Source organism: Phallusia mammillata, chromosome 4 (genome assembly GCF_965637545.1).
Source record: "Phallusia mammillata chromosome 4, kaPhaMamm4.hap1.1, whole genome shotgun sequence".
Classification (NCBI taxonomy): Eukaryota; Metazoa; Chordata; class Ascidiacea; order Phlebobranchia; family Ascidiidae; genus Phallusia; species Phallusia mammillata.
The window spans coordinates 7,192,547-7,212,145 of NC_137255.1; the positions used below are offsets into that span (position 1 = coordinate 7,192,547).

A 19,599-nucleotide genomic window follows, 5' to 3' on the forward strand; every position below is an offset into this window, starting at 1 on the left:
TTTCATTTCTATTGACTTTTTGAGGAAAGTTTACTCCAGAAAAACAACAGGCGCAATGGGTTACCCTGGTAGAAATAGTAAATTTATAGTCAAGAGATAGGGGACAATTCAGGGAGCGTAAACTTGTTTAAAAAGAAAACATATCAACGTCCTGTTGTTTCAGCTTTTGTTAAAAAACTTAATCACGTCACGATCCTTGACCCTTTAGTTTAAAACTTTGTGTTGTAAACAAGCTTTATTGCGTCACTATCTATTGTTTCATATCAATTAGAAAACAATGACTATTCTTTAGTGCTAAACGATACAGTGATTTACCTATTTCAGGTTTTTTTTCACATACCTTGGAAGAAATTGAGAATACGAAAGTTGTGTGTCCAATACAACTAACTCAACATTAAGTTGCGCTTATCTTATAAAAAGCAAAAACATACAATTTATAGTTTGTTTTTGTCTTCGGTAGCTTACGACGATGTAGCAGTTTCTTGAGTATCACATGACTACCGGTATGCATAAGATCGCTGAAAGATTAAACAAACCTTTGGTCTTCAAATCTCACTTAACAAATGCCGACATGTTCAAAGAAACATAAAATAGTTTAAAGGTTGTCTAAAACTTTTTGTGTGATACTGGCGTTCGTGCTCCAGGTCGTAAAATATAATAGCCTGGGAAAACTAGCAATATCAGTCACAAGGGACTATTCAAAAGGCTCGTTTGCAAACCGTTTGGCCTATGGAAACCTGATGATTTTGTCTCAAGCCGTTTGTGTTTAATGGCTGACAGTCTTAATCACTGTGCGACATTGTTGTATGGTGTGGCGGTCATGCCCTTCGCGGCAAGATGATGTGCGCGTCTTATTTTCGTTTTGCTCATGGCAACATGCTGAAACTTTGCAAGCTGCTACAGTTTACAATTCCACGTTGCACTGTGAAAATCGTTTGCGTTTACCTTAATCCGTTTGTCATCTGGCGCCTGTATAGTCTATCTGGGTCGAGCGCGCAAAAAAAAAACATTTTTAAAGCGGTTATGCCATGCCATGTGATATATGATGTACGGTTCTCATTTTCGATGGTATGATCAGATTTTAACAATATTTTGCAAGCGTTTACTGAATGTATTTTGGGGTTGACGTTTGAAAACGGTTTGCATATACCTCAAGCCATTAGTGGTCTAAGACACGTTAAAGATTGTACTAATGAAAATGATGAAACACCAAATGCACAGTGAGGACAGCACTTTTTTAATGGAAAAAATGTAGCACCTCATAAACCCAATTCCCACACTACAACATTTTCAAGTTGAGCCCTATAGTTATATGAAACCAGAAATAAATGTAAAGAGAATAATTAATTAGATTCACAGCATTTAGTTGATTGGTCAGGTAAAAACCTGCATTTAGCCTACCAATAGTGCATACTGAACAAGGATCTTTAAGTGAACAGACAGGCGTGCATCATAAGCCAACGCAGGGCATATCCGCTTTAATAATGATTTTTTGCGCGGTCGACCAATGTAGACTATACTAGCTCCAGATTTTAAACGGTTTAAGATAAACACAAACGGTATTCACAGGTCAACTTCAAAATACATCCAGTAAAGGCATACAAAATATCGTTTAGATCTAAGCAAAACCTCGAAAATGAGAGACGTGTATCATAAGCGAACGCAGGGCATGACCGCTTTAAAAATGACTTGTTTGCGCGGTCGACCAATGTAGCCTATACAGATTCCAGATGACAAACGGTTTAAGGTAAACGCAAACGGTTTTCACAGGTCAACTCTAAAATAAACCCAGCAAAGGCATACAGAATATCGTTCGAATCTGGTCATAACATTGAAAATGAGAGGCGTGCATCATAAGCGAACGCAGGGCATAACCGCTTTAATAATGATTTTTTTTGCGCGGTCGACCAATGTAGACTATACTAGCTCCAGATTTTAAACGGTTTAAGATAAACACAAACGGTTTTCACAGGTCAACTCTAAAATACATCCAGTAAAGGCATACAAAATATCGTTTGAATCTAATCATAACATTGAAAATGAGAGGCGTGTATCATAAGCGAACGCAGGGCATGATCGCTTTAAAAATGATTTTTTTGCGCGGTCGATCAATGTAGGCTATGCAGACTTCAGATGACAAACAATTTAAGGTAAACGCAAACGGTTTTCACAGGTCCACTCTAAAATAAACCCAGCAAAGGCATACAAAATATCTTTTAAATCTAATCATAACCTTGAAAATGAGGGGCGTGCATCATAAGCGAACGCAGGGCATAAACGCTTAATGATTTTTTTTGCGCGGTCGACCAATGTAGACTATTCTAGCTCCAGATTTTAAACGGTTTAAGATAAACACAAACGGTTTTCACAGGTCAACTCTAAAATACATCCAGTAAAGGTTTACAAAATATCGTTTAAATCTGATAATAAAATCGGAAATGAGAGGCGTGCATCATAAGCGAACGCAGGGCACGACCGCTTTAAAAATATTTTCTGCGCGGTCGACCAATGTAGCCTATACACTACAGGCTCCAGATGACAAACGGTTTAAGGCAAACGCAAACGATTTTCACAGGCCAACGTGGAATTGTAAACTGTAGCAGCTTGCAAAGTTTCAGCTTGTTGCCATGAGCAAAACGAAAATAAGACGCGCACATCATCTTGCCGCGAAGGGCATGACCGCCACCCGATACAATAATGTCGCACAGTGATTAAGACTGTCAGCCATTAAACACAAACGGCTTGAGATAAAATCAGTCGGTTTTCATAGGCCAAACGGTTTGCAAACGAGCCTTTCCCTTGTGACTGATATTGCTAGTTTTCCCAGGCCATTATATTTTACGACTTGGAGCACGAACGCCAGTATCATACAAAAAGTTTTAGACAGCCTATAAACTATTTTATGTTTCTTTGAACATGTCGGCATTTGTTAAGTGAGATTTGAAGACCAAAGGTTAGTTTAATCTTTTAGCGACCGGTAGTCATGTGATACTCAAGAAACTGCTACATCGTCGTAAGCTACCCAAGACAAAAACAAACTATAAACTGTATTTTTTGCTTTTTATAGGATAAGCGAAACTTAATGTTGAATTAGTTGTATTGGATTGGACACGCAACTTTCATATGCTCAATTTCTTCCAAGGTATGTGAAAAAAACCTGAAATAGGTAAATCCCTGTATCGTTTAGCACTAAAGAATAGTCATTGTTTTCTAATTGATATGAAACAATAGACAGTGACGCAATAAAGCTTGTTTACAACACAAAGTTTCAAACTAACGGGTCAAGGATCGTGACGTGATTAAGTTTTTTAACAAAAGCTGAAACAACAGGACGTTGATATGCTTTCTTTTTAAGCAAGTTTACGTTCCCTGAATTGTCCCCTATCTCTTGACTATAAATTTACTATTTCTACCAGGGTAACCCATTGCGCCTGTTGTTTTTCTGGAGTAAACTTTCCTCAAAAAGTCAATAGAAATGAAACACGGATTATACATTCTTTATTCAAGCCATTGATCCAATTCCGTGCAGCTTAACTTTGTACCTTTTGAATAAACTCAGAATGAAAAGCGCCACAACTGTATCTCAGTAATAATGCAGTAAAATACCTCACACCCAGTGAAATAATTCTGATTCAACATTTGGAAGTGCTTATGGATTTTTACTCAGTATCAAATGTGGATAAAAAATGTACACTAAAAATGCAGTGTAACAAAAACAACAACAACAATACAATTTGCATTAAAATAAGAACAAAAAGCAACACAAATTAACAACTAGACTGGGACACACATATCAATCTAAATATCACACAACAATTGGAATAGATAGATTTGCTTATTATGTTGAACCTTTGGTCATATCTTGGGTAATGTGTTGTATGTGAAATACAGAAAGTAGATTGCATGCAATCTATAGCCATGTAAAGGTTAAAGTTTCAAATAGTACACATATCCTTTCCTTGCATCTAACTTTTCCAGATTTTAAGGGTAAAATCTTCTTGCCTTGCCCTGTAATAAAACACAAATTTAATGAAATAATTACCGTATTTGCTCGATTGTAAGCCGCCCTCGTTTATAAGCCGCCCTCGATTGTAAGCCGCATGTTGAGGTGTTAAAAAATAATGTAAGCCGCCCTCGAATGTAAGCCGCACCCTGAATTTTTTTACACTATTGTTTATTAATACATCTTTCTGTTGGTATATGGTATGACTATTTGCCCATATCTGTTAGTTACGTTGATGACTGTACCCGACAGAACGTATAATCTGTACACACATACATGTTTTGAACCTCAAATTATTTGAAATGTTGGAGTGTAGAAATAATTTCGGTAAAAAATTAAAATATAAGCCGCCCCCGATTGTAAGCCGCCCTCGATTATAAGCCGCACTAACGGCAGCTAAAAAACAATATAAGCCGCGGCTTACAATCAAGCAAATACGGTAAACACCATACAATCTAGTTTTGAAATTTTGGGGTTAAGAAAATGCAACTGTTTTTTTTCACAATCTTTACTTGATAACCAAATTGTTAGTTGCTAAAACGGCTTTTTATGCTACCATCAACTGATTACATGACAGTACTGCTATGTAATGATCATCATATAAAAATAGTGGAGCTGCAAACTCAACTATCTGCAGAATTTTGCACCAAAAATGTTGTTAACAATTGAAGATATCTGATCTAACTTTAAAAGTAGAGCTTATCTCAGTAGCAATGGTGCAATATTAACTTAAACAAACACAGTTATTTATATTAAACAATGCAGGCTATTTTGTACTCCTTGTATACATATCCACCTGGTCTACTCTTTAGTCTATAGCAGTGGGTCCCAACTTTTTCATAATTTTTTTAAAACGATCCCTTTGCCATTATTTCGTGGACTCGCGGTCCTTAAGCCAAAATGTGTATTTCATAAAAACAAAAGTTGATTGCAGGATTTTAGCTAGTTGAGAAAAATTGCACATAACAATCATCCAAAGAAGGCATGTGACATCACAAACAGGACAAAAACATTACAATTGTGCGCGCACAATGGCATTTTTTATAGTTGTCATTCAATAAAGGCTATTGTTTAGCAATGGAGAGAATCGATTCTCAATTCTATCTTGATTTAAACTTATTTAGTGGCACAAACTGACGCCAAATGAGATTATAGAATTACTTCAACCGCTTTGCGGCCCCACAAAAATTGCCTCACGGACCCCTAAAGGACTGCGGACCCCAGTTTGGGAACCACTGGTCTATAGCCTTTGTGTCATTCCCCTATTTTAAACACGAAAAGCATGCTTTAAATTGTTTTTAGTCGGGAAATCCAACACTGCAATTGTTGTCAAATGACACCCAAGTGGCAAACCATAAGATGAGTCTGTATGGTGCTTTGGAGGATTCACCCATAGCTTCAACTGCGATTGCACAATATAATAATAAGTTTCAACTCACCACTAACTAAACAAAACATACAGTATATATTTTCAAACAATTTTAGTGCTTTTACCAGTCATTAATATAAGTGCTGAAGGAAACCAAATGAAATCAGTCATTAAAACTAGCATGCTACCTCAGTCTTTTAGGTAATAGTTTCTAAGGTGTGTAAAACACTTCTATACCAAATATCAAAGTCATGAATGCTATATTAATCTGCCTTAAGTTCTTTACATCAACTGTTTACTCACACAATCATCTGTGGTTCAGCAAATCTGACTCTCTGTCATTTGTCCTGTACAGGTTTCAACATTCAAATTTTCACCACCAGCCCAAACATTTCCAGATTTGTCCGGGTTGGATTTTTTCTGAAACAATTAGGACCTTTCTTTATTAAAAAATATACCATCTGTGTAGCTGCATTGATTATATTCAAGGGACGTTTTGCCTATGTGAGTAAAAAATCCCAACACCTTGATGTTTTTGTCCAAATCAAATACACACGAGAACCCTGCAGGGGCACCGATGCTTGTCACTTTCAAGGCTGACAAACTCCTAAAACTATGCTGCTTCAGTCAAAATCTACTGCCTGTGTGTGAACCCAATTAATGTCCTCAGGTCAGACAAATATGTGATATGTCTCTCCTATATTAAAATGGTTTGCTATTTTTCACAAAATACTTAAATAAGTTAAACTTACCACCAATTTTTAGGAAACTCCATAAAAAAAACTCCATAAATTGAAGCCAGTGTTCTAAATTCCAACTTTCTACCGCAAGGTAAGGTTCAGTTCAGCTGATTTAATTTGTCAACAAACAGCCACAACCGACAAAAACAGCTCATAGGGTAACCCCCTAGGCTGTTCGTAATATCCATAGCATACCATGTCGCTTAAAGCGCAGAATCCATAACACGGAATATAATACAACAGCATAAAGGCCCGGGATTCTCCAGAATTCGACAGTTTTAAGCGCTTAAAATTAGACGGATCGGGTGTAACAAGGGTTTAGCCGCAGAAAAAATGCACTTTCAAAATTATACATAATTATAACTGCGCAATTGCTTGTTTCGTAATTTTCGTTGATGCAAATTGTTGCTGGTTTTGTATTTAGGGCAATATGCCCCAAATTTAAACCCAGCATTATTTCGTTGTTTGACATAGTGCAAGTTCTTTAGTAATGTCATTACAGAGTATTCAAGACTTAGTTGACTCTTGTGTTTTAGGCTGGGTGTTTGCTGGTAGTGTAAGTCTCTTTTGCCCGTAATACAGATTGTAATTATCTAAATTTTCTTTGCATGTTTAGGTTATCAAACGTATTAAACACTTTTGTCAGTCTGTCGGTGCTGCAGAAACGACTTTAGAAAAGTTTGATATGTTACTTGTTAACGAGCAATTCTGCAATCATGACAAGGGTGGCCTAAGTTTTCTGTACTACGCGGCAGCTCACAAAGATATTGATATGTTCAAATTAATTGTGGAGAAAGTAGAAGGTGAGAACTTATCGCCATTTCCTCAGTTACAAATTAAATCCCGACTTAATCGGTGAAAAAACTCTAAGAGATTGAAAACCGATAAAATAGACTATTTTCTGAAACAATATGTTTAATGTTTTTCAGATAATTTACCCAACTATTGATTCAAGTATGATAAAAAATAAATTAATTGGACTAGCCTAATTTTAAAAAATGCAACAATGGTAACAGAATTGAAAATGATTCCCATGATCATTTTACTAGGGTTTGCAACTTGGATGGCGTGATTTGTAACATTTCTGTTGTGGATTATTCTTTTAGAATTTATTTGTTTGTAACAGATATTAACGTTCGAGATGAATATGACAGATCTGCTCTCCACTATCTGATTGGTTGGTCATTCCGAGAGAATAAAGACATCAATTTTTTGAAAAAACTTTTGGAAGTAAGCCACTGGTTCCAATTTGCATAGCACTGTATTACAGTTGTGAGCAAACGCATATACTGCTATAATGATAAATATTGTTCAATTTTATGTTATAATTTCTTTTTTGCAATTTTAGAGGTTTGAAAACACACTTAAGAACAAATATATGTTTTTGTATTAAATGACTGTAAAGACAAGTATAGCTGTTGCTGAGGAGGTTTACAACGAAAACCTTACTAAAACACTCACAAAACCTTATCAAAGATTTGTCCGATACTGATAACATATTATCAGACACAAGAAATTTGAGAAACCTAATTGGTGTTGAATAATTTGCATTGATCATGTTCTGCAGGTAATGTTGGATTCGGGAGCTAATGTCGATGCGAAGGAACGATTTGATGCAACCCCACTTCATTTAGCTTGTGAGTCTGGTCACCCTGAGATAGTTCAAGTTCTTCTACAGTGAGTGTGGTACAAACTTAAGGCTCAAAATAAGTTTTCAAAATGCAGGGTACGGCATGGTTGGTATTTTATGTAGAAAAAAACAAACATTAATAAACTGAAGGCTTATCAACAGGTGGAAAATTCGACATGTCATAGGGAAAAATAAGAACCATGTAGCTATTAGTGGTTCACACATCCAATAACTAAAATATATTATTTTTACAAAAAATGCATAATTACTCAACGAAGGGCTACAAGTAATTGCACAACTTTCTTTAGACACAACTGGTGACTGAAGAAGAAATTGACCGTATCTATTGGATTAGACAAAAACTTTTTGTCTTTGTCCAATGACTTTAAAACAAACAGTTATTGCACAAGCCTACGTTTTTTTAAACAGATGGAAAGCTGATTTATCTCTTCGTTCGATGGGCAACAGATGGAATGCGTTGGATTTTGCGATTGAGTTTAGAAATGAATCTTGTGCTCGGCTGATAATAGAGAAAGAAAAGCAAAAAGCTTTAAGAAACAGAAGCAGCAAAGATGAAACTAATTGTAGGTCAACGTTTTCGTGGGTATATACAGGGAAGTAATTTCTCCATTTTTCTCAGTAACGTTCCAGGTTGGCAAACAATGCCATTGTACATGCTAAAACCCTTGCTTTTAAAAACACCATTGGCTAATATTTTGTAACATCTGTGTTTCCATTAATGTATCTGGGCAAACATACTTTGTCTGCAAAGAAGTATTTTTAACAGTTGATGATGAGTTTAATGACACCCCATTGAGAAAGTTGATCAGAAAGATGCCGATGATTGCTGAAGAAGTTTTTGCAAAAAGCATTAAAATTAACGATATTCCTGTTGATGATAGGTATCACCAGGTAAGACCAAATATTTCAGTCTTATTTTCAACATTTTAAAATTTTAATTGTGTGTCACCGAAAGTTTTTGCTTGTGTTTATTCTTTTCTGGTTTGTCCCTTGAATCTGTTGATCTGCAGCTTTCATTTGATTATCAATTTTTGGATGATGAATTCTTCAGTACGAGTTGGACCGGGGAAAATGAAGCTGACAAGGTTATAGTTTAATTTTTTCACCAAATTCACAGCAACATTTTAAATTATATATATATATATATTGTCGTATGATTTTTACGTCTCAAGAACTTAGATGTGATCGGGTTTTGTGAAGCATCATAGTTAGTAAGGCAGTTTGTGAGAGACGGGTACTCAGGATGGCGCATAGCCGTTTGGGTACTGGATTAGACTTGATCTTAGTGATTGTAAGCCCCTACACCAACGAAGATGCCGAGTCCCACCATTGGGGAGTTGTTCTGGCAAAAGTTCTTCTGTGCGGCTCAAATTTGTGTCTTTTTAATACTCAGTGTGTACGAAAGTGAATTTACTAGTAACTGGCAAAAATATGGTTTTTTGATAGGAAGATGAGAACGACAAAGAAGCAGTTCCATATTCTGATGATGTAAACTTTCTCAAGAGAAACCATCCTTTAAACATTATGGTAAGTAGAATTTAATGCACTAGTTATGACCTACTGCTCCTTATTGATCTTATAATAAGTAAGACATGCCTGGTAATTTCTCTACACAGGTTGAAACAAAACGAAAGAATCTCTTACGCCACCCACTGGTTGTTAGCTTGTTGAACCACAAGTGGAAAAAGTTTGTGAGGCTTGTGTATTGTCTCAATTTGTCGCTCTACTTGATGTTCATGATATTTTTTAACATGTACATGTTGACGATGCCTCCTCCATATTCTATTGGTAAGTTCATGTCCCGACACACACAAAGTTGCGTTGACGCATAACTTTATTCAGATAATTATAAAAACTTGAACTAGTAATATCTTGGGTCAGTTGATGGGCTGCTGGGAATTTTAACACTATAGTTTTTTACACTCTGAGTAAACGCGATCCAAATTATCAAAAACAGATTATTTCCACACAGATTCGGGCAACGTGACATCATCTTGCGTCGCAATAATCACTGAAGCGCAACCGACATTTGGACCTTGTTATGACTACAACTCATTTGGAATTGTTGCCAAATATTTTGTCATTGTCCTTTCAGCAATTAGTTTATTAAAAGAGGTGACAAGTTCATCCGTATGCCCTGGTGATTGCCTCTTTCAAAAAACAACAACAAAATGTAAACTTGTTTTCCAGTTATATCAGGTTTACTCACAAAGGATTACTTATTTCCAAAACTTCACAAACCTTCTCGAAGTTTCACTTTACGTTTTGGCGATTCTTACTGTTTATTCAGACACAAGTTCAGCTGGACCAAACTACTTAGGTGTACGAGAGGTGGGCAACTTATCCCTGCAAATTAGACGTTTTTCTTTAAACTTTTGTTGCTGATAGGATTGGCAGTGGCAGGTTGGAGCAGTCAGCATTTTACTATCGTGGATGGTTTTGATCATGTTCATACGAAACTTGCCCACATTTGGTATTTATGTTCTAATGTTTACCGAAGTTCTTCAAACATTTACGAAATTTTTTGTCGTCTTCCTTCTGTTCATATTGGGCTTTGCGTTCAGTTTTCATTGTTTGCTGCAAAACCAGGTGAATCGCATGCCATTTTGCACATCGTTCCAGTTTAGTTTAATTAAAAACAAAATTACATTGACTAAAAAAAACATGTTGTACTGTATAATGAAACCTAGACATTTTGTTGCACAACATTCCGAAAAACATGGAATTGACTGGCCTTTTCTCCAGTACGTAAATGCGCGATTTTACTCATGATGATAATTGTTTGTTTTTCGAAATGCCAGAGTAGTGAAATGTCAACGTTTTATTTAACATCATTCGTAATTTTGTCGAGATACTCTTCTGGTCCGTGTCTTGAGTAGATAAATCTCTGCTTAGTGTTTACTGTCTCTTTATTGTGCGCTTGTTTGTGTTGTGACATAGTATGCTTTTCGAGAATGGTGGAACGCGTTGATCAAAACTTCACTCATGATGACCGGTGACCTTGGATTTGAAGACATTTTTGTGGCAGAAGCTGAGGCGATTGAGACTGGAGCAGACAGTCACACAATAAGTGTTTCATCTGTAAGTTAGCAAAAGTCGTCCTTTGTCAAGCTTAAATCACAGTACGCCAGGCCCAAGCTTATGGTTATTTCTTTCATCATTTACAACTTTACATTTGTATTTCACAGGTGAACTACCGACCTGTGTCTTACATCCTTTTCGTGGTCTTCGTCATTATTATGAGCATCATTCTTATGAACTTACTGGTAAAAGCTTTGGCATAAAACTCCTGGTCAAGTTCCAACAAATACACCATTATGGGAACGGACACGTAATGGCATTTGAAGTATTAAGTGAAAATGGGTGAAAATGTAACACTAAAGCGGAACTACAATAGGTGAAAGTAAAACCGTGAAAATAAATATATCTTAGCAAATTGTTCAAAAAAACAAACAAGCAATATGAAACATAAAAACACATACACTAATAGATAAATAAGGTTACTAGAAGAACAAGGGTGCAAACTTTACGGGTAATAACGAAACTAAGTGAACACCGGTTCACGTTACGTTTGAAGCTATGTATGTTTCAAAAAATTTTCCTTGGAACATTTTCTGCCGGCGGCCATATACACAATAATGTAGAACTCACCTCTTTAAGTTAGTGCTTTTGATTATATAATTCCTAGGGGAACGATCTTTACATGCGATTATTCAATTTCTGGGACCGATTCATTGACCTTTTTATATTTACAGGTCGGTCTTGCGGTCGATGACATCCAAGGTGTACAAGAAAATGCAGAACTTGAAGGTTTGGCAATGCAGGTAAGTGATGTGTTAACATAAGATTACACTTTCCACAAGCTAGTAATACTTCGTCAGTACTGCTGCTAACTCCACCGATGCAAAGGCAAGGTAGAGAAAAATATAAGTATGATTCTTCTTCTAATTTTCATCAGTATGTGCATCTACCCGAATGACATCAGTATGTGCATCTACCCGAATGTGACATGTATTTACTACAAAGATTTACCTTGAAAATGTGTTTTGTAGGTAAAACTAACTCTGGATGTCCAGTACTCATTGCCCCTGTTTATTCGACGCCTGGTTTTACAGGAATATCGACTATATTACCCCAATTTTTACCGCAAAATGCCGGCTTTTATACATTGGTGGCATTCGGAGAAAAATTTGAATGACGTAACCATCAAAGAAGCTCTTAACCCCGAAAAGGTGAAAAAAATGTTTGGAAAAGCAAAGTCAAATACAAATGCTTTATTATATCTTGGAATTCCTTCTTAATGTATTATCGAGTTTTGTGGACTCCACATTTTTTTTCATTTTTCTATATTTTTTCCAGAACGAGCGCGACAAACTTGAAGATCAGGTTGACTTTCTTAAAGAGAAAGTGGGATTCCTGGGTGGAAAAACCGAGTCCTTAGAAGAAAAAATAGTAGCCCTTGACAACCGTTCAAGGTCAATGGAAGGTATGATGTCAGCGATCATATCACATTTTGATATTGGCGGGAACAAAGATGACGACCATGACGCCAGCAACCCGTGACGTCATTATTTGTTTACTCCGTGTGAATCGAACTTTTATATCAATTTAGTTTCTATCATTTGTGTACATGTCTGTTTTTGTTTTACTTTTTTGTTCAGATGTTCCGATAACTCTTAAGTGTCTTGCTTGCGCTGCTTTTTGAGTATCTGTCAATTGACATATTTAAATAGGTGTGATGGAAATTTTATCCTCATTTTGTTATAGGAATATATAATACATATATGTATCTAATGCTTTCATCCCAAACAGTCATTTACAATTACATAATTAACATAAAACTTTATTTACATACAACGCATATTGTCGCAAAAAAAGTGCAGATTGCTTTTCGGTGAATGTCACAAATTTCACACAAGTTACTTTCGGCAATGACACAACGGTACAAACCGACTGTGACAGCAACAACATTGCACCACAATCACCCCGAAGACCAAGCTAGGACAGTTGACCGAACACGTGAATATTGTACAAATCTTACAAGTAAAATTCATCGATCTCGCGCGCTGTGTGAACATAAAAACAAAGCGTATGTAATGTAGTACTCGAAATAAAATAAAATGTAAAAAGTGCACAAAAATACAAAATCTAGAAAAGAGAAATCAATTACAAGACAGTTTTGAAATTTGATGTAGAGTTGTAAGTTTTTAAGCCCAAACCAGAAAGTATAAGCCTGAAGCCCGACCCGAACCCGAATCGTTTTCGAACAGCCCATTTGCGCTTGAAAGTTTGATTGACTGGCCAATACACAAAATGTCTACGAAATTGCCAGGTATAGAGAACATATAAGGAACATATACATAATGGACAATAATAGACAATGACTTAAACAGGGGTTTAAAAGCACTGTTCGCATTAGGTAAAGTTCAACAACTAGCTACTTAGCGAAGTAATTTATTTGACGCAAATTTTTAGCTTCGTAAAAGATTGGAGATAAATTTATTTTATTCCAAGCAAAAACAATAAAAAATAGCAAAAAACAAAAGCAAAAAATAAATTCAATTCAATTCAATTCAATGGTTTATTTGTCACGATTTCGTGTAACAGTAACAAAGAAAATTGCACAACAAGTAACTACGTGACAGGTCAACAAAAGGCCAATCATTGGCCGCCAAGTCATTGACCCATTATCGTCTATTTGGAATAACGATAAAAAAACGAAGATCGGCAATTAGCAGTTAGCAGTCACCTGGAAAAGTGATTGCTGGGGCAAAATTACAAGGTAATGCAGTAGGACGGTAAAAAAACAAACAGTAATAATACAATACAATGTTTGCAATGTAATTCAGTACGTAAAAGAAGAAGAAGCAGAAACGCAGTAACAACACAATTATACAATAAGCGAAAATGCAAGGATATTTTTGAACGAATCGTTGTGTGCGCACGATCGAACAACTAGCTGGAGGGCAAATTAGCGACAAGAAAAGAAGGCCAGCAGCAGTGCGTAGGTTGATTGTGTGATTGGGCACAGTTAATCAATGCAAAAACAACGTAAGGCATGTTTACAACAGCACGTGGGCGGGGGCAGCATGTAATGATGGAACCATTTTTTTTTTAAAATGGAGCATATCTGCTAACAAGAAACTGTTTTACTTTCTTTTTAAAAGTGTGTAAGCCCACATGTTTAATGTTTTCTGGCAGAATGTCCCACATTTTAGAACTGGCAAAGAATATGGTATTTTGTGCTCGTTTGGTCGAAACGCGGTGCAAAAAGTATTGACCTCTTGATGCCAGTCTGGTGTTGTGTTGGTGAATGTGCTGGATTGGTGTTAAAAATTGGTGAAAAGTTTCAGGTAATGCCATGCTTTTAAAAAGAAACACAAATTTAACTACCTCTGTGAAGTGTATATCTTTCAGCTTTACAATGTTTGTTTTTTTTGAACAGGGGAGCTGGTGATGTCCGATATGGGCTATGAGTAATGATTTTTAAAATCCTATTCTGAAGGGATATTAATGGCTGCAAAGTAGTTTGATTAGCAAAGCCCCAAGCTATTAATCCATGCAGGAGGTATGGGTGTACCAATGAATGGTATATAGCTCGGAGGGTTGGAAATTGCATGAGATGTCGTAGCTTTGCAAGTATGCCAGCACTGCGACTAATTTTTTTGCGAAGATATTGTATGTGGGGTTTGAAATTTAAATTCTTGTCAAAAAACACACCAAGGTATTTCACTGCTTGCACCTCTGCAATGGAGTCATGTCCGTATGTTATTTTGAAAGCGGAATGAAGAATGTGTTTGGTTTTGGTAAATATCATAAACTTTGTTTTTTTGTAGTTTAATGACAATTTATTCGCCCGCATCCATTGGTCAACCTTGCCAAATTCATTATTTACATTTTTTTGCAGTACAGAGGAGTTGCTGTCTGACATCCAGATAAAGCAAAAAAGCAAAAAAAAAAGCAAAAAAAAAAGCAAAAAGAAAAAGAAAAATCGGTTCACAAAAAATTTTAACCAACGATTTTCGACGAAGACTTTTTTGCTACATGATAAGAAACACTAATGTATTGTTTCATAAAAGTCACACGAAATCCGTTATTCGGCAAAGATAGGTTTTGAACAAAATTTCTCGAGCACGTGTAAGGCACGTTAGCAAAAAATGTGCATCTGCCGCATGTTTGAGGTCAAGCAGGGCGACTAACATATCCACACTAACGTCGGCTTGCTTTAAATAAACCGACTAAGTCGTTGCTGAGTTGCATGAGACGATTTGCTTCAAGTTGCTTCAACAGCACTGGTCTCCACTTGAGGGCTAAGGATCATATACTTCCATATGACAGGAAGAACCTTTCCCATCTGACAAGTACGTATTTTTCGAAAAGGTGTCGGACCTGTTAAATTTAATCTTTTGTTGGTTATCTTTACAAATTATAGATTTCCTCTACTAAACCATTCTTGTTTCTACGATTCGTCCTTATTTTAATAGACGGCGTGATAGAAACATTCTAGCCCTGGTCTATTAGAATAATCTATATTTTCACTTTGCGCTCTTTTTCTCTTAGTTTTAACAACTTTAGTAGCTTTACTTTAACCCAAATGTTCGCCAGCTTGATTTGTTATCATAAACAAGAAATGGCCATAGATTAAATTTTAGTACGACATTTAGTCAGTACGACTAATTTTACTATGAGAATTTTGGTATTTTAGTGTAAGTCTTTAATCCCGGATATCCCTTTTTAGGATTAGATCGATCACAACCCTTTCTAAAGGTTTGTATCACATAATTTATGGAGCTCTGTATATATTAAAGAAATGCAAATCTTTTTTCTCGATATGTTTCCTTTATTTTTTTATTTCCGTTCGAAAATAAAGTTTCCACTGATGCAAAATCTGTAAAGGAAATGTGCATTGTTTTTTTTTTCCCGGCATTAAAGCATAAAGTGTTTAAAGATATAAACAGTGGTAAATACGATCTATTCTTTTTGAACGAATTGTTCAGTACTTTGCATCTGCAGATAACGTAAAATGTTGTTAATGCACCGAACAGCTGCTGAACAAGTAGAAGTACAATATTTCCCTTGAATAAAAAAACTTCGGCAGTTTTAAACGAAACAATGTAAACTTTAAGGTATTTTTGGTTGCTGAAGGTATTTTTAGGTATTTTTGGTTGCTGAATCAGGCCCAATTAGAATCAAGATATTTTTCTATCTGGAGAAGTCGTAGTTTAAAATATTTGTTGTAGTTTTTTCGAAACTAAAGGCTAAGGGTTCGAGAAATCACTTTATGAGTTCAATTTTTACTCGCCAAAAAAGAAAAAAAGTTGGTTTTCTTAAGCATAATTAGTTTCAACACTGTATATCAAAAAATCCTACGTTTGGTGTTTTCGCACTTCTTTCTTTACTTATATTGTTAAGCAGCCGTTACTGTAACATTAAAAAACAACCGTGCAAACTTCTCTTGCATATACTGGCCGGCAAAAGTTTTTGTTCTAATGTATTTTTTTGTATTGGCAAACATGTTTGTGCTAATACTGGAAAAAAGAAACAATAACGCCCATTTCCTGTAGGTGGCAAGAGTGAAAACAAAAAATAAATAAAATGGAAAGCTTTAGTTCAGAGGTGGGCAGCCTTTGTCACTGTAGGGCCAATTATAAATGTCAAAATTGGATCGAGGGCCGCACATGTTCATCACACAAAGTGATTTTGCTTTGTTTCTTACCAAATATGCTTAACTACAAGTATAATTCGTATTTGATTCTAGCCACATTTTGCCAGATCGCAGAAAATTAGCATCAGGCGCATTAATCAACTCAAAAATATGTAACAATTGGACTCGTTTGCCAGTACAAGCTTTAATGAGTGGCCGCAGGTTGCACACCCCTGCCTTAGTTACTCGACATCTTTTTTTGTCAAGCAGCTATCTGTCGGCATTTGTGTTAACAGTCGTTTAAAAAAACATATGACAGAGGTTTTTTAAAAAATTGATTGGAAAAAAATAAAAACAAAAAGCTGACTTAACAAGCAACACAAAAGAGACTTTAGCCTTTAAACAAATTTATTTGTGTTTTTTTTTCAATCCGTTTTGTAGAGACACCTAAAAATGAATCCTAAACATGTAATTTACTGTGCGCAACGCCAAAAATAAACTAGATTTGATGATCAAAATATTAGATTGGGATTTACCAAAATGTAACTTTCCAAGGTTGATGGCAACTCCACGTCGGAAAGGGGCTTGATAGCGCACGAGGTTATGCGAGGCCTAGATGGAAATCCATTCCTATTTCAAGTAATTCCAATCGTCCAAACTGCTTTTGAGACTAACAATTTATTCGTGCGCAGCAATCCTGTAGCAGATTTGGAATGTAAGTCATTAAATCGCTATTTTTACATATATTTCAGCTGTGGCGCCACCCGCCGGACAATTTTTCGAATATTTGGGGAGGTAAATCTAATGGCGCTAAAAATCAGATGTAACTTAGTGCTATAATCGACGAAAAGCTTCAGTAATACGCACATTCAGATTTTTGTCATCAACTCTCTGTACAGATGATGTAAAAGAGCTACAGGCTGTCAAGTAGAGAAAACATTTCATTGCCGCAAAAAATATTGTCAACTTTCATTGAATTATTATCACGCACCAGTTTAAATAGTGTTGAAAATAATACTGATAAAATTACAAAAACGACTTATCTGGGCAACTTGGTATCTTCCATTTCTGGGCAAGACAAGTCACAACATTTTTTGGTTTAAAGCGGTGGTACAATTCAAACAAAGAACCTCAATGATGCCGATACTTCTTGCGCGTAAATAAATGATTAACAAAATAGTTCTTTTTTATGGTAGGGCGCAATAGAAAACCGACATGTTCTATACTTTTTTAATACAAGTTTACATATGGTAAGGGCAGCACACCATGGCAGGAGAATTGAGGAGAGACATTACAAAAGTAATATACTATGCTAGATACTAGACAAAGCCTTAGGCAGAATAAATGTTCAGTTGGCGCACATGTTTTAGATCATGTAATTTAATTGGCACTGTTGGTTTAACCCAATTGTTTGACATTAAAATGCGTCTAAAGAATGTGCTTTGGGTTGGATTTTAATAAAAACTCTAATATCTTGGTCTGGATTACGATATTGTGCTTTTCAACCCTTTTAAACTGCCAGAGAATATATTTTAAATTTAATGCACATGAGTAATTTTGAAAACAGTTTTCCACTCGCCACATACTTGTTACAAATGCAAAAATAGTAATCAACACAAAAGAGACTTTGGCCCTTAAACAAATTTATTTGTTCTCTTCTAATCCATTTTGTATAAACACCTGAAAATGAATCCTAAACAGGTAATTTACAGTGAGCAACGCCAGAAAAAAAAGATTTGATGATCAAAATATTAGATTGGGATTTACCCGAAAGTAACTTTTCTGGGTTGATGGCAACTCCACGTCGAAAGGGACTTGATAGCACATTAGGTTATGCGACGCCTAGATGGAAATAAACAGTTTTTGAGGTATAAAGGTTTCCATTCCTATTCTTATGGGAATCAAGTAATTCCAACCGTCCGAGCTGCTTTTAAGTCTAGCAATACATTTGTGCACAGCAATCCTGTGGCAGATTTTGGACTGTAACTCATTGAACCGCTATTTTCACATATATTTCAGCTGTGGCGCCGCCCACCGGACGAATTTATAATATTTGGGGAAGTAAATTGAATGGCGTTAAAAAACGGGTGTAATGCTAAAATTACAATCAGACTTTAATTATTAACTATCTTTCCAAATGAGAAAAAAGTAGAGAAAAAATTCATTACCGCAAAAAATATTGTCAACTTTCATTGAATCATTATCACGCACCGGTTCAAATAGTGTTGAAAATAATACTGATAAAATTGCAAAAGGACTAATCTGTGCAACTTGGTATCTTCCATTTCTGGCCAAGACCTACCATAACATGTTTTGTTTCAAAGCGGTGGTGCAATTCAAACAAAGAACCTCAACGATGCCGATATTTCTTGCGCATAAATAAATGATTAACGAATAGGTTCTATGGTATGGCGCAATAGATGATTTGTTCTATACACATCCCTTTTTTAATACAAGATAACATAGGGTAAGTGCAGATCATAGCAAGAGAATCAGGAAGAGACATTATAAACGTACTAATACTAGACAAAGCCTTGGGCAGAATAAATGTTCAGTTGGCTCACATGTTTAGATCATGTAAATTATAATTGGCACTGTTTGGTTAACATAATTGTTTGATATTAAAATGCTTCTAGAGCAGTGGTTCCCAAACTTTTTCATATTTTTTTCAAAACGGTCCCTTCGCCATTATTTCGAGGGCTCGCGGTCCTTAGGACTAAATGTGTATTTCACACAAACGAAAGTTGATTGCAGGATTTCAGCTAGTAATGCAAAATTGCGCATAACAATTATCCTAAGACAGCATGTGTCATCACAAACAGGACAAAAACATTACGATTGTGCGCGAACAATTACATTGTTTGATAGAATTCATTCAATAAAGGCAATTGTTTAGCAATGGAGACAGTCGATTCTCAATTCTACTTTGATTTGAACTTATTTAGTATCGTATCGTATCGTATCGTATCGTATTTTATTTTGTTCACGTGCACTTGAACGCGACAAGCATAGTAAGTTATGACGATACAATGGCACGACAAACACAGGACACAGCTGCGAAAACCTAGCGGTTGAAAATACGCTAAAATGATACTAACAGGTGGAGGGCAACGGTAAAAAAACGCAGCAGCTGTACCTGGTAAAAAAGCGGGCCTGAGAGGTTGGAATCTCGTTGAAGAAACGAGGGGCGCT

At 36.0% G+C, this 19,599-nt stretch overlaps 1 protein-coding gene, 2 long non-coding RNA genes and 1 pseudogene across 4 annotated transcripts; 3 read left to right on the forward strand and 1 right to left on the reverse strand.

The window, feature by feature from the left end:
• Nucleotides 1-3,481: 3,481 nt before the first annotated feature.
• LOC145224618 (uncharacterized) lies at nucleotides 3,482-6,420 on the reverse strand. The gene is made up of 2 exons (XR_013859706.1): nucleotides 6,125-6,420; nucleotides 3,482-4,008 (listed from the first exon to the last, which is right to left on the reverse strand). It is a non-coding gene; the product is annotated as an uncharacterized LOC145224618 (long non-coding RNA).
• A 2,367-nt stretch (nucleotides 6,421-8,787) lies between these two features.
• Nucleotides 8,788-10,406, forward strand: LOC145224617 (uncharacterized). The gene is made up of 5 exons (XM_080091154.1): nucleotides 8,788-8,848; nucleotides 9,210-9,290; nucleotides 9,380-9,551; nucleotides 9,954-10,094; nucleotides 10,152-10,406. Exons 2-5 carry the CDS (start codon nucleotides 9,288-9,290, stop codon nucleotides 10,388-10,390), a joined length of 555 nt encoding a protein of 184 aa, XP_079947280.1. The 5' UTR covers nucleotides 8,788-8,848; nucleotides 9,210-9,287; the 3' UTR covers nucleotides 10,391-10,406.
• A 96-nt stretch (nucleotides 10,407-10,502) lies between these two features.
• LOC145224616 (transient receptor potential cation channel subfamily A member 1 homolog) lies at nucleotides 10,503-12,520 on the forward strand (annotated as a pseudogene). Its single transcript, XR_013859705.1, has 5 exons — nucleotides 10,503-10,844; nucleotides 10,952-11,029; nucleotides 11,519-11,587; nucleotides 11,816-11,995; nucleotides 12,123-12,520. The product of XR_013859705.1 is annotated as a transient receptor potential cation channel subfamily A member 1 homolog (transcript).
• A 1,367-nt stretch (nucleotides 12,521-13,887) lies between these two features.
• On the forward strand, nucleotides 13,888-14,699 carry LOC145224210 (uncharacterized). The gene is made up of 3 exons (XR_013859591.1): nucleotides 13,888-14,116; nucleotides 14,209-14,569; nucleotides 14,671-14,699. It is a non-coding gene; the product is annotated as an uncharacterized LOC145224210 (long non-coding RNA).
• The last annotated feature ends 4,900 nt before the right edge of the window (nucleotides 14,700-19,599 follow it).

What these genes read in the sequence shown, in the direction of transcription:
- LOC145224617 (XM_080091154.1), top strand. An exon ending in GCCTCCTCCATATTCTATTG is followed by an intron (nt 9,552 to 9,953) that starts GTAAGTTCATGT and finishes CTTGTTTTCCAG; the next exon opens with TTATATCAGGTTTACTCACA. An exon ending in ACTACTTAGGTGTACGAGAG is followed by an intron (nt 10,095 to 10,151) that starts GTGGGCAACTTA and finishes TGTTGCTGATAG; the next exon opens with GATTGGCAGTGGCAGGTTGG.